General features: G+C 41.9%; 1 protein-coding gene across 2 annotated transcripts in view; it reads right to left on the bottom strand.

Moving 5' to 3' along the window:
• Positions 1 to 526: 526 nt before the first annotated feature.
• The window catches only part of DDAH1 (dimethylarginine dimethylaminohydrolase 1), a 139,173-nt gene continuing 124,657 nt past the window's right edge, over positions 527 to 15,042 (bottom strand). For both annotated transcript variants that reach the window (XM_045835526.1, XM_045835528.1), the window contains 2 exons: positions 5,895 to 6,038; positions 527 to 3,747 (listed from right to left, as the gene is read on the bottom strand). In XM_045835526.1, the coding sequence (XP_045691482.1) occupies positions 3,631 to 3,747; positions 5,895 to 6,038 (261 nt within the window). In that variant the 3' untranslated portion in view covers positions 527 to 3,630. The remainder of the gene's footprint in view (positions 3,748 to 5,894; positions 6,039 to 15,042) is intronic.

Here is a 15,042-nt window from a genome sequence, read left to right as displayed (position 1 = left end):
CTTTGTAAACTACATGATTGTCTAACCGCTATGCTGTACGGCTGAGACTAATCCAAAATAATGTTGAATGTAAACTATAACTGAAAAATAAAATTTAAATGATAAAAGTCTTCAAATTTCCTAAAAGATGCTTCCTGTAAATCAAACAAAAACACCCCCCCTCAAACTCTTGTATGAGAGAAGAAAATAATTGTTTAACTGCTTCCATAACTGAGCCATATAATGTATCGACCACAGCTAGGAGCCTAGTGAACAAGGGAAGCCTTTTCAAGGAGGGGCATGTGTGAAATCAAGCCCCATCCCAGCATGGGGGGGTGTGCATCCTGTTCAAGTGCCTGCAGTGTACAGTATCTCTTCAACTATCATGTTCACTGAAGCCACTGATGGCAGTTGATTCACAGACACAGTATTTCTAATTCCTTAGCTTATAAGAAGAGAGAGAAAACTTCCCATCTCTGATAGCAAAGAAATGATGACTTAATTCACCATTGCAGTTTCTGTTAAAAAATAAAGACAGAGACATACGTGGTTGGTCACAGTACAACTGACACTTTATTCCACTGTGATTGGCATACTTGTAGGATCAGGACAGCAAGGGAGTAACTCAGTGCAGAACTTCTCTGGACTAAAGGGCTGTGAAAGGCATTACTGGTTTTGGCACACGGAGCGGGTGACCGTACATTGGCTGGAACAAGATGGTCAGTGAAAGAAAATGCACAAACCTAACACCATGTGGAAATCATATCTGAGTTCTGTGGAATGTTAAGAGTAAATAATTACAAGGACTAACATGCAGCTCTAGATAAGTCACAGTATTCATCTACAGACTATTGTCTCCCCTTAGAGACGAGGAGATGGCCTCAGTAATCTATCTGTTCACAGTAGTTTAAAAGAGCGATCAATACACATTGGCGAGATCTGCCTGTTGATTTCTATAGCAATCCATCACAGTTGAAGAAATAATGCTAAATAATGTGCTTTCTCTATATTGTCCTCATTAAATTGGATCTGACTGACCAAGTAATTCAGCTTTTATCTACCTAAATACAGCTACTAATGTCTTTTATCATGTCACAAAGCAGTTTTTGTTAGTTTATCCCTATAAATCACAATGGATGAGAGGGGGCCCTATGCCACAGGTTGTTTTTCTCCTGCCAGGATAACATTATGCTGCTGAGAAGATGAAAGAAGTACCATTACTATGCTGCACATAATTCAGATTTCACATCATCATATCGCACAGGTAGTCCAAAGAAGCCAGCCTAGTGGCGCAGCTGTGTGGGATAAGATTCTGTAGAAGAGGTACACAGATTCTAAGTGATTTCTTGGGGCAAAGTGAAGGGAAGAGGGAAAGAAGCAAAGGAGAGGAAAAGAGAAAACAGCCTCTGTAGAATCAGCTTTTCAAGAGAAAAATCTATTCGCTTGCAGATGACAAAACATAATAGAGAATAGTTCTATAATTTAAGATGATAGAAGTAAAAACATTGAAAATTATGTGCTCAAACCAGCTAGCTGATTGGGTTAGTTTTTCCATGGTTGTTTTTGGGATGTTGAACTTTCCCAAAGGGATTTCTGCTTTTGCCAGCAGTAGGTCACATTGAACCCCCAAGGGCAACCATAACTGCTGAAGGCAATTTTTCTTTAACTTGGGCATGTGGGTAATGTTCATTCTCTCTCTGGCAAAAACGTATTACTCGCCCATGACAAGGCAGGTGGGAACATGACATTGACTGTTCATAGAAGGTATATAATTAGCTATTTGCATGTGAAATAAATTTTGAAGTTAAGCAACAAGGAGAAGAAGGTGGAGGAGGAATTTCTTCCAATTCTGGCAAAAACTCATCAAATCAATAAAAAAGACAGTATAGCTAAGGATGTCTTACTTACTAATGGGGAGATGAAATGACTAAAGGTAATTCTCTCTTGATCATCAGATATAAGGAATGCTTGATCGCAAACATGCAGGTGAGCAGAACAAGGCTTGAAGTAGTATTTCTTAATCTTCCTGATTCTTATTTTTAAAAAACAAGCCACAGGCAATGTGGGAAAGGTGGAGATGACTAGAAAATTCAATAACATGCCTGGATCAGCCACCATTCCTTGGAAAGTACCCTTTCCCTGGCCTGCTAAAAGGCCAATTCTTTCAGACTTAAGTGAAAGACAATGATCTCCCCCTTTGCTGTGGCATTGTTTTACGAAAGAGCTCCGTGCCAGTGTAAGGTTGTGTAACGTAAAGGCTAGAGAGGAAAGAAGTTTTCACTGGATTCCACAGTAAATACTCATGGGTATTTCAAAGAATTGCCCATTGTCAGAAGCTGGTTTCAAGCACCCAGCCTATCACTTCCTGAGCATGCTTCATTGGGCTCACGCTAGACCATTAATAATCATTAAAATTTTAAAATGTATTGATTTTTAGAGAGAGAAGAAAGGGGGGGGAGGGAGGCAGGGAGAGAGAAATATCCACTTGTCCACTTATTGACGTGTTTATCAGTTAGTTCTTGTCTGTGCCCTTGCCTGAGTCGGACCTGTGACCTTGTGTGTATCGGGACGATGCTCGAACCAGTTGAGCTACCTGGCCAGGGCCAATAATCACTTTCAGTTATGAGATCTCTTTTGGAAGAAATAACTTTGCTCAGCTGGGATAATTGCCAAGGGAAGAAGGCTGGTAATAGGGTGAGTCACAATGGGGGGAAATGGGAATGAGCTGAAAAAAAAAAAAAAGACTCTTCCCCAAGGTCTGTATATGGCCAGTAATGAAGCAAAAATTTCTGGAATGTGACTTAAAGACTTTCTAACAGTTGTGCCCATGGGGTTTTTCCAAGCTTCTTGATCTATGATTCCCTAGCAACCATCCAGTGCTGAATTTACCTTTCTTGGTGTGGTGCCCTGCTTCTGGAATTTAGGTCTCTGGGAAGCCCTGTCAGGATGTGCCTCTGTGCAGTTAACTCTCCTCCAAACAGCTGCTCTGGATTTGATCACAGTTCTGTTGAGGGATCCAGGTGCCCTTCTGAGGGAGAGTGGGGGGTGCTGGGAGATGTAGTCATGAGGCAGAGGAGACCAATGGCAGACAGCGTGAACTTGCAGGAAGGTATCCAGAGGGCAAGACCCCTGACTTGACCTGAGGTCAAGCTGACTGTGTTAGAGGTGAGAAAAGCAAAAGAAAATAAATGGAAAAATGTTTTCAGAGTTTGCAAGAAAAAAAAGAGGAAGAATCCATGGACCAGTGCATTTCACAGGAAGCAAAGATGAATAATGACATAAAGAAAAAAACCCAGCTTATCTGACTGATCAAGACATTCTTCAGCATATATTGGCAAGTAAATGATTTTTCCATTGACAATGCAAACACTAACTGTGTGTTTCCTTACGACCATTAATCACCTTTCATTAATCCATTTGTTCTCTATCTTCTAGGTTACTTAATTCATTTAGCAAATCCACAGTTTAGGTACCACCATGAGGGGAGGGAGGGGAAGGTGCAGAATGAACTAATTAAACTTAAAATTAAACTTTCGTATATCAGAGTTAGTAGCACAGTGGCACAGTAGATTGTCAACGAAAACGACAGGAGTGGGGACAGTTGTCGGCCTTGTGAGTGCAGTGTCGCTGGCTGCAGGCAGGCACTGCCACTCAGGAGTCTACCTTCTTGTTAATTAAAATCGAGCAGCAGGTGAGCAGCCCATCCACCTTTTCCAGTTCAGATAGGCTCACGGGGATCAGCATGTGGTCCTTCAGTTTTTCATAAACCTACAGCAGGAATCAAGGAAGAAGAGAGAAGACTTATGTTCCTGCTTCTGTCTTACCACCTGCTTCCCACCTTGTGTAGAGAATTACTGGTGATCTGATTGTGAATTTAGGCTTTACACCCCTTTAGACCCAAGATGTGAATGCAGTCTAGAATCCACATGTGCCCACCGCCATACCCATAAAGCTAGGCTCATTGGTTAACCACTAGCTCTGTGCTTTTAACCTCAAAGTCAGAGATGTGTCAGAATGTGGTTGGAACTCGAGATGCTGTCATTGCTAGATTCAGTGACATGTGAAAGGTGGTGGCCACGTTTTCAGTCTGAGTTACTCTCTCTCCACACTTTTAAAACCCTCAGCTATATTTTAATGTTTCTTTCCTTATCAACATCACTCAGAAAAACTGGAGAAAATATAATTTAAGTGAAGCATTTTAGGTCAAATTGCCTTTTAATTACAGGTGAGAATTTTATAGCATTTTTGACACTCAGAAAGTGTGTGTCAAAACTTCAAATTAATAGTCCATATATTTTTGTCTGATGATCAAACAAAGCACATTAAAAAGTCACTTGAAAATGCACCACCTAAAAACAATCTACCGTGCTTCTTCAGGAAGCACTTTGCTCCTTAAAATTCACACTGTGGTTAAGCAAGGGCTGGAGCTGGATAGAGTCGGGTTCCAAACACAGTTCTGTCAACCGACTACCTGAAGTGTGATTTCAGTCAGGTGACACCCTCTCTGAGCCTCAGATTACTTCTCTGAAAGGCCGGGATAGGAATAGTGCCCTTGCAGGGTTATATGCTAATGCACGTAGCGTGCTGGGCACAGTGCCTGGCATGGGGAGGCCTCCACAGACGTGGATGCTAGCTTTTCCGGTAATGATGAAAGCTACATTCAGAAACAGGTTGTCAGCTGATCAATGTGGCTGAAAAGGCATGAAGGATTCAGAGCTGTGAAGCTCCAAGTGACTTCGGTGATAAGAGTGCTTGCTGATGTCACAGATTCTAGGGTGGAGGTCTAGGCACCTGTAGTTTTAACAACCCTGATGCGCATTAAAGCACAAGACCCACTATTCATCTGGAGCCCAGTCTGGGACCAGGAGTCATATGCTTTTCTCGGGTCCACACTTTCAGCCATAGAAATAGAGGAAAACTGCCTGTGGATGCCCCACCCTTCTCTTTCCACATGTTAAGAGGGAGGCAGGTTATGAAGGTAAGCCTAGAAATTAAACAGTATTGCATATTTAAAAGATGGCATAAAAAACTAAAAATTTTGAAGTTTAAGGTGTAAAAAAATAAGACAAATGGTCACTCCAGGCTCTTCTGCATTGTTTAGTATAAATGGCTTGTTCCTCTGGGCAGAGATGAAGATGCTGAATGCCTAAAAAATAGAGATACTTGAAACATTTGTGGATGTGCACCGTTTTATATGCTTGGTAGGATTAAATTGAAATACTAAAGTATATACATGAGACTGGCAGAATGTCCCAAAGACAAAGAAGATTTTGTTAGACCAGGAAAGAATTCCGTATCTAGGCACAGTTCCCTTGTTGGAACACAAGACTCAAGAGGGACCAGTTGGCTGATTCCAAGTGTACTCTGTCTCTTCCTGCTCTATCCTTTTAACAAAGAGTATTTTAATGCTCATTATGCTACCTAGGATGTACAGCTCCTTCTCTCTGCAGTCCTGACAATGAGCACCCACCTCTGTGGGTCATTCATACGCCTCTGCCTTGGGAAACAAACAACCTTCTGATAAGGGGCAGCCAGAGTTGTCAGAAAGCAATGACACAGTTGACCATCTAATTGTAGGTCTCTGTGCTTAGTGAGTCTGTGAGGGTGGGGAAGCACATTCAATCAGAGCTGGAGCACAAGGACTTATCTGAATACCAGGCATGGTTGTCTCAATCACTATGCATGTGTTAGTGACCAATGACATGAAGGAGAAGAGTGAGTTATATGCACTTTCCTTGTGCCCTAAATTATATTATCTTTTCTGCTTTCCTAATAATTTGATATGTATAGAGGAGAGAGAAACCCTTCTTATTTGTTATTCCACCATGAACCGCCTTCCCCTCCACCCCCAACAGGAAAATTATCAAGGAAGCCTACCTGGCTGCAGTGGTTGGTCACAAAGGATGGTTTCTTACCTTTGCACTTTCTGGATACTCTTCTGGGGTGAGGTGCAGCAAGACATGGCCTTTGCTGGGGATATTTAGATATATACAGTTTGCAGCTATGTCATCAGGCACAGTGAGTTTGTCGTAGCGGTGGTCACTCATCTGTTGCATGATCTGTAAAGAGAACATGACGGGACTAAGCCTAGCGCCCCCCCCCCCCCGCCCTTTCTAACACAAGCAAGGCCGTGCTGTGGGTCAGGAGCTTGCGGCCAATGCCCAGGAGCGCTGCTCTGTGCTGCAACTCCTGTCTGTTACCTTCAGTCACTGAGAGCCAGGAGAAGAAAGCTCGATGAAGCTGTGGCTCTTTGGCAGAATTGTAAGGGTTCTTGTTGTTATTGATCTTTTAAAAGTGTGTGGTCTCTAACTTTTAAAAGGTTTTAAAACTGTCTATAATTTGTCTAGTTTTGTTCATAAGACCTGTCAGTAAGATGCAAAATAGCCACATGTATAAAAGGCCCAGCCAGGGTTTTGATATGCTTGACTGAGGAAGGACAGCTGACCAGGTCTGCAGGAAAAGAAGACTGGAACAGTAATCAGAATGGTCAGAAATCTTATTTTGTAGTAACCACACACGTGCATGAGTGCACGCGCGCGCATGCGTGCACGCACACATGCACAGACACCTTTCTCTTCTATGAATGTTTAAATTGAATATACCTCTCTGTTAGCAGGTATGTTCTTAGTATAGTTAGCATAAAAATCACCTGGGGAGAATATGAAACTCATGTTCTGAGGCCTCATCCACTCCTGCCTTCCCACCATTTGACTGTGGTTTGAAGATTTGAGGCAAGGCATAGCAATTTGCACTCTGGAAGGCCTCCAGGTAATTCTGAGGCAGACCCCTGGACCACACTTGGCTCAAAACTGACCTAGCAGGTCTATTCGTCAAATGACGGGTTTATTAGTGTCTTACTATAAATAACTTTAAAAATAACACAAAGTGAATTCTACACAAAATTTAAAATATTGACACCTCCTCCTCACTTCCTCAATGCAATCAAAATTAAACCCCCCAGAATAACCCCCTCCCCAAACCACACACACAACAAAAATGTCCAAACATCAAAGCAAAGCAAGTATTACTTTGGGCTTAGTCATTCAGACTTTTCCATTCTTTATCAATACCCGTATGTATTTTTAAAATTATTTATTTATTTATTTTTAGAGAGAGGAGAAGGAAGGGAGGAAGAGAGGGAAACATTGATGTGCGAGAGATACATTGATTGGTTGTCTCTTGCACACCCCCAACTGGGGACTTGGCCTGCAACCCAGGCATGTGCCCTGACTGGGAATCGAACCAGTGACCTTTCTGATTCACAGGCCAGTGCTCAGTCCACTGAGTCACACCAGCCAGGGCAATACCCATTTGTTTTAAGGAATCTCTCTAAAAGCCATGTAAAGAAGGTATTAAAAAGACCTTTTCCACAAGCTGGTTCTAATATTCCTTTCCAGACAGGTGTCCCTTTACCCTTCAATATTTGTGTGAAAATGTGTTTCATATTACGAGACCCCAGAATTAGGCAGACTTGCCCACTTGGTCATGGTGGCACTGGACAGTAAGATTTATGGGATGGAAGCATGGAAGAGACTGCATGCTCCCAAGAGAATGTGAAAAGTGGCATGTAGTAAGCCCTTCCTGACTCACCAATCAGGCAAACTGTTCACTTCTCCTAGTGAAATATGTCAAGGGCTGAGAGAGGCTAGAAGTATTATGATCCTTCATAGAGAAGGAAACATCAGGAATGGGATGAACTTATGCACTACATCAAAGGCTGAGAGACACAAAGGTGAGCAGGACATAGATCCAGTGTTTTAAAAATTGATTTGAGAGATAGATAGATAGATAGATACATACATACATACATACATACATAGAGAGATATTTGTTGTTCCACTTATTTGTGTATTCACTGGTTCTTCTTTAGGTTCCCTGACTGGGGATGGAACCTGCAACCTTTGCGCCTCAGGATGACACTCTAATCAACTGAGGTACTGGGCCAGGGTCTAGCTCCAGTTTTCAGAGAGGCCACAGTTTAATGGAGGAGACTGACAAATAGAGATCACATTACGATAAGAACAAGCAGGACACCAGCCTAAATATTTTACATTTATTATCAAATCTCAAAATTTCTATTTCATAGATGAAGAAACTGGGTTTAGAAAGGTCAAATAACTTGCTCAAGGCCATATAGTTGAATTCAAGCCCAGCTCTGTGCAACTCGAAACCTTCTTCATTAGTCCTCTCACTGCTCTCTTTCCTGACCCCAGAGCTGCGGTGGCTCTCTCTCTCTAAACTACCATTAGCATGTACTTTTTTCATTTGTTTAGCACTTATTATTTTATTCATTCTCTTGAGGTACCATGAATTCTTTTTTCATTCATAATCCTATTAGGACATAGTACAGTTTGGTGTACCTACAAGATTTGACTAAACATCTCTCTTGCACTTTCTAATTTAAATTGTTCTCCGAAAGGGCAGGTCCACAGAGTAGATCGGCTGTAGGGTGGGTCCTTTAGAGCCCTGATAGAGAAGTCCTAGGCCTGTTTGAATGTGTGGATAATTAAGAAGCTAATGACACTCCTTAAGATGAACTATTCTAAGCAAATAAACAACATATTCCATTTAGCCCTTTTTATAAAATGGATATGCTCAAAAATAATATGGAGAGGTTGATATGAGAAAAATCATGACCCAAAGAGCACTCTTCTATTATGAATTGCTATTTAATGCAGACTTCCTTTTTGGCTGCTTTCAAAACACAGTGATAGTAGTTTCCATTTATTACTGTGTGGTGGGGGGCACATTAAGGCCTTCAACTCTGGAGAAAGACCTGGATTTTGGTCTCAGCTCTAACCTTTATGAGCTATGTGAATTTAAGCTTTTTTTTGACTTCTTGGTTTCCTCACCTATAAAACTGCGATAATAATGGTCTTTTATACTCACTGTGACAGTTAAATGAAGATAATGTATATAATAAGGCACAGTAACAAGCCCTTAATAAGCCACTAGTATTTTATGACAGCATGAGTAGACAAAGTTCAAGTTTCCAGTCTGCAGTCTACTCTTCTGGCAAGGTTTAACTTTTAACTTCAGTCTTAAAATAGCTTGTTTTGGAGGTCTATCTTTATACTTAAAACCACATAACACTATATCTGTCATATTTCTATGGTAATTTCTTTAGCGTCCTCCTTTCTAAGGCCTACACTGTTTAAGAGGTAATTCAATGGTTTTGCAGGGTTAGCATCCCTTCTGCCTGGATCCCCTAGAGATAATTGCTAGAGAGTTCCCAGATTTTTCAAAACCGGGACAAATTTTATTGAGAGTTTTTTTTTAATAAAGTTTCTCTTTCATTTCAAATGGACTGCTAACTCCTTAAATGCAGGTTTAGGCATAAACCTAAAGCAGTGAGCAAAGCATGGGCTTCGGAGTCAGACAGGAGAGCAAAGCATGGACTCCGGAGTTGGGACCGGTGAGCACAGCTCAGGCTCTAGAGTCAGACAGGTCTGGGTCTGCAGCCTTGCTCTGCAGCACACTAACTCTGTGACCCTGAGCAAGTCGCTTAAGCTCTCTGAGCCTCCATTCCCTCAGCTTTAAAATAGGGCAACACTGAAGATTATTTTTTAAAATGCAACAAAACAGATCATGTACATAAAGTGCTTGAACAAGTTTCCAGCACATACAAAGTGTGTAATAAATGTTAAGCATTCTTCCATCTTCGTTTCTTGCAAGTTGCCTGGCATGTAGCAGGTGATCGAAATACATTTATTAACTAATTGATTAGTTTCTTCATTCCTTTCAAAGGATATAGGGAACTTCAGAAGTGCACTGGGATGGACTATGCGATCAATTACACATGTGACAACTGCATTCCCTCAGGAAAACAAGGTATGTATGGTCCACATCCAGAAACACAAATACGATTCATTACTTAAAGTAAACCAGGCTAAACTCAATGAGGCCAAGTTTTGTCTTTTTCTTTATGCTGTACAGAAGGGCACTATGCTATGTGGTCCCAACCCAAATGACTTTGGTTGTAAGACAATAATGGTGGACCTGGGGTGAGTGTACAGCACCTAAAGCATTAAACCAAAGGAAGGAAAGAAAAAAGCTTTATGTATAGCAAACTAAATACATATACCTGTGACTGACACTGTAACCCCTAATTTGGTAAAATGGTACAGGAACTGAAAGAACAGACTCGTTTCTTCAGGATATAAATGGGGCTCTTTCTAAATGCAAGACACAAGTTAGGATTTGTGTGACTTCAGCAATTACTCTGGGTCCATCTGGCCAGCATGCTTCTTGCCTGGTACAGGGAGTAGGATTGCACTATGTCTGAATCTCTGCTTATTGTGTCCTGTTGGAGGTGGGCCAAGACGGTCAGTCTGCTCATGTCTGCAGTCAGACCAGACTGTCATCTCTCGCAGGGATCGGCCCTAATTTACCCAGGAGCTCCGGATTTCTTCCAGACCGGGAATGAGACGGTCCCCTGGGCCAGACACCCACTAAGTTGAACCCCAGTGATCCAAGGGCCTCACAAAGATCCATGAAACATGGTATATATAGCCATTTCCTGGTCAAGTGTAGACACAAATAAAACACAAATGACTTTGTGTTTTATTTGTGTTTCTCCTGTTTCCATTGACTTGATTTTCTAAGCAAATGAGAAAATTGTGGGTAGCGTATTTTGGCCTATCCCATTCAGGCTTCTCACTCCTGCCATTCATAAGCACTAGATAATTGCCAGTTGTTTTTCCAGGTTAATTCATGGTCCATAGGTGATTCATTGCATTCTTTTCTCATAGATAAAGAAATCACTTATGTACAAGATGAGCTGAAAGAGAAAGGAGTGTGGCAAGACCACGGCTCACAGGCTGACTATACCTTCAATGGCCCCATAAGCAGCCTGGGCAAATTTCCCACCTCTTCATCTGACTCATGGATGTCTGGTGGGGCTATGAAGCAGAAACATGGAATGTTGTACATTCCAGAGGAAGTGTTACCAAGGATCGTTATCGGTGCTGAAATCTTGTTTATCAGTGAGGGAACTAACTAAAATTCCAAGGTTGTGCCCATCTCAGAAAGTGCCTAGTTTTTTTGGAGTAACGGAAACTGTAAGTTTCCTTTCCCTGGTGTGCTTTACTTACTTGGGCTCTAGCTCTCTCCACACTCCCTCCCATCACTCACCCTCACCTCCATCTATTTTTTAATACTCCCCTGAGGATATGTTTTTTACTGATTTAGAGAGAGAAGGAGAGAGAAGGGGGAGGGAAAGGATAGGGAAGGGGAGAGGGAGAGAGAAAGAACAGAGATGGATGTGAGAGGGAAACAACAATCAGTTGCTTCTTGTATGCACCCCAACAAGGGTTTGAACCCCCAACATAGGTGTGTGCCCTTACAGGGGGTGGAACCCTCAACCTTTTGGTTTATGGGATGATGCTCCAACTAACGGAGCCGCCTGGCCAGGGCCACCCTCACTTCCTTGAGTGAACAATCCCGCCCCTCTCCCCAGGTCCTATGTGTTGGCTGTTCTTCAGTTAAGGGCATTTATTTGACATTCTAATTGCTGCTTTTCATCACTTTGTAGTGTTTCTCTATTTTCTGAGCTGTAAAGATACAATTTATATCTTCTAGTGGGAGCATTCTTAAAATTACTGACATAAGGCCAGGAATCTTTCAAACTACAGCATGGGAGGAAAGCTTTACGGATACCCTGGACCACCAGAAAGATGAACAAGTGGGTCCTAGAGCAAATTAAGCCCAAGACATCGCTGGCAGCAAAAGTGACAAAATGGAATCTGTCCTAATTTAGACACATCATGAGAAGGCAGGTTCCTTGGAAAAGAGAGTAACGCTGGGAAAATAGAAGGCAGCAGGAAAAGAAAAGAATAAAGATGAGATGGGCTGACTCCATTATAGAAGCCATAGGCTTCTGAGCAGGAGCACTGAGGACAGGCCACTGTGGGCACCATTCATTCATTCATTCATTCATTCATTCACATGGCTGCCAGGACTGGCACACACTCAACCTGGCATTGTTTCAGGATAATTTAATTTTTTTCATTACTGTGAAGAATTATAATATCCTTAGTGGGGAAATAATTTAGTTCTGGGCATACATAAAGTAATTCACTGATAAATTCTACTGAGAGTTACTCTTAAAATAAATGTCTTAACAAAACCACTAAAGCCACCCTAGAAGTTTTTCAATTAATTTATCAAGGCCCCAGGGTTATCATTTTAAGACAGGTTAGAAAATATGGCAGAAGAAATGACTTTTAATAATAGAACAGGCCCCATTTGGAACAGTGAGTGGTTTTGCTTGACTGTGGAGATAAAAAACACAAAAGCTCTGTCAGGCATAGCCTTTCTATGTGAAAAGGATTTAGGAAGTGGTAACGATAGATAATAAAGAAAAAATCCTGTTTTTCATGAAAAAGCTAAAGGTGTTTATTTTATTTATTTATTTTACCTTTGTATTGAATTTATTGGAGTGTGACATTGGTTGATAAAATTATATAGGTTTTAGGTGTGCATTTCTATAACAACATGTCGTCTGTGTATTGTATTGTGTGTAGACTACCCCAAGTCAGGTCTCCTTCCATCACCACGTAAAGGTGTTTGTTTTAAACACAAAGAATTTCTATCTCTTGGGACAAAGAACAGGTTTCTTTTTTCCTGTCAGAGCGATTATTTTCCTTTCTCTTACGTGTTACTGTCTGAATAAAACAGCTTGCCACTTATTTATAGCTGGGTTCAAAAGGTACATTTATATGCACAACGCAGAGTGCTGGCCGTTCAGTGGGGAACAAAGGCACAGAAAAAGATTCATGAGACTGTACATCTCCGACACCTTTCCCCTGTCGTGTTCAAGCGGGCACTGGCAGGATGTGCTCACCGGCCCACCTGGCAGGGAGTCACCTCAAAGAGCTCAGGATCCCCAAGAAAAGCTGGGCGAGGTGGAGGAACGGGCTTTGTTTCTGCTTTGTAGATGCACAGAAGCCTTTGTTAAAAGATGAGCACCATTTCAAATATTCTGAGAATGTGCTCTTGGGCTGTTTAGTTCTGTGTTCCAACATTTTGTCCTAAAAAAGGGTGAAGGAGGCATATTGCCCCAGACATCTATGTAAAGGGTTCTTTTAACCACAGGGACTGTACTTTGGGCTTCACGCTGTGCCCCAGGACAGAACCGAAAGGAGAAAGCCCTAAAACCTCCACAGCAATACCAACTCCCAGGTGCCCCAGACTGTGGATAATCCACAGGAGGCAGAGGGCTTTGGGGAGGATCTGAGAAGTGAAGAGGAATGTTGATTTCTTGTTCCACCCATTCATGTATTCACTGGATGACTCTTCCACGTGCCTTGATTGGGGATAGAACCTGTAACCCTGGTGTACTAGGATGATGTTCCAATCAACTGAGCTACCCGGTCAGGCCTAGATGCTGCTTTAAATGCCTTTCCTGACTCGTGCCATTTCCCCCAAGAAATTTTTCCATGTAATTACTATTGGAATTAGATATAATTATTATTTGGTTCAATTCAACAGCTCTTTATGGAGGTTCCACTTTGGGATAGGACCCATTGTGGTGGAAGGTGGGAAAGGTAAGACAGTCACAGGCTCTGCCTTCAGGAGACAATCTGTACTTTAAGACAGGATGATCATGTGAAGGGTATGCTAGTAGGAAGAAGAAAGCAAACCTCACTTCTATCATAGGCGCCTCCTTAACAAAGAAGGCACGCAATAGAGAGGAAATGGCTGTGAGTATCATCTTGGCCACGTCGTGGTCTGTTGCACAGCTGGCGGTTTGGAGGAACCGGCCTTGCTCCCCAGAGTGGAGCTGTCACAAAGCAGAGTGGGAAATGTCTGGCTCTCCGCCCAAGAGGATTTACAGAGCTGGTTGCATTCACAACCAGGCATTTCCGGCAGTTCCAACATTTCTGGGAATTTTCTCATCCAAAGGACTGGAAGGCAGCTCCGTTCCCCACTTGTTTGTTACTCATGGTTTCTTTGTATTACATAGATTATTAAAAAAAATCTTGTACTATGTTGTTTCACAGAACAATTCAGGACTTACTGGTCAAATGCTGAAGTAAAGGTACATAGAAGGTCTTCAGAGAAATCCAGAGCACATTTTTGGCTTGCTCACGATTGACCTTTCTATGAAATATACATATGCCTCCGTCTCAGCATATCAAAACCAAGCCAATATTAAAACCAACAGATTATAGATTGTATTGAGATATATAATATATGATGCTCAAGCACATTGCTACTGGGTACCTAAAATTATTCATTCATTTATTTATTCATCCATCAAGGATTTATTGAGAGCCTGACAACAGAGTAGGCATCAAGCCTGGGCAGTCCTTTTAAGGCTGAGTCAATATAGCTATGGATACAATTTTAGAATTGATATCATGTTTTCATTTTTCCTAGTCCTGTGAATCAGGTCAAAATGCGCAGAATTTGAGAGAGGGTGTCTTTTAAACATCCTATCTGAATTGATGGGCTGTATGTATTCTAAGAATGATGTCATTTGGTTCTCATTGGTTAAATCTGGGCATACTTTCAATGGCAGATATTCCCTTCAGAGCTAGCAGTTGTCTCCACAAATTCTCTCTCATATTTGGAACTGCTGCTTTTGCTCAGATATACAATCCATTGAGCATGTGGAGGAAAGATTTCTGTCATTGAAATTACAACCAGAGTTCCCACGAACTATTTCAAACACAATGGTTTTTGTGCAAGGCTGGGAGAACCTCCCACACTGTTAGAGAACCACTCTGAGCATTCTGGGGAGGAGCGTGGGCAGGAGGAACAGGGGAGGCTCTCTGGGTGAGTGAGCCATCGCCCCAAGTTTCCACTTTCAGGGAAGGAGAAGAGAGAAATTCAGGCCAAAGTAACCCTTCCAAAATGTGAAATCTGGGATCCTACACTCCCTTCAAACCCCTGCCCATGTATTCTCTAAGACGAGCACTGTGGCAGAAGCAACTCACCCACAGCCTTATTCTTATGTTTTGTATGTAAGTACAGTACACAGCTCCTTACTTGTCTATAGAAGCCATATCCTGGTTATGTTTCCCCAGATAACTGCATACTAAGTTTAGAACACTAAAT

The sequence above is a fragment of the Phyllostomus hastatus genome, unplaced genomic scaffold (genome assembly GCF_019186645.2).
Source record: "Phyllostomus hastatus isolate PE091 unplaced genomic scaffold, TTU_PhHast_1.1 phas_contig_209, whole genome shotgun sequence".
NCBI lineage: Eukaryota > Metazoa > Chordata > Mammalia > Chiroptera > Phyllostomidae > Phyllostomus > Phyllostomus hastatus.
This window is presented reverse-complemented; position numbering and strand designations above follow the sequence as displayed.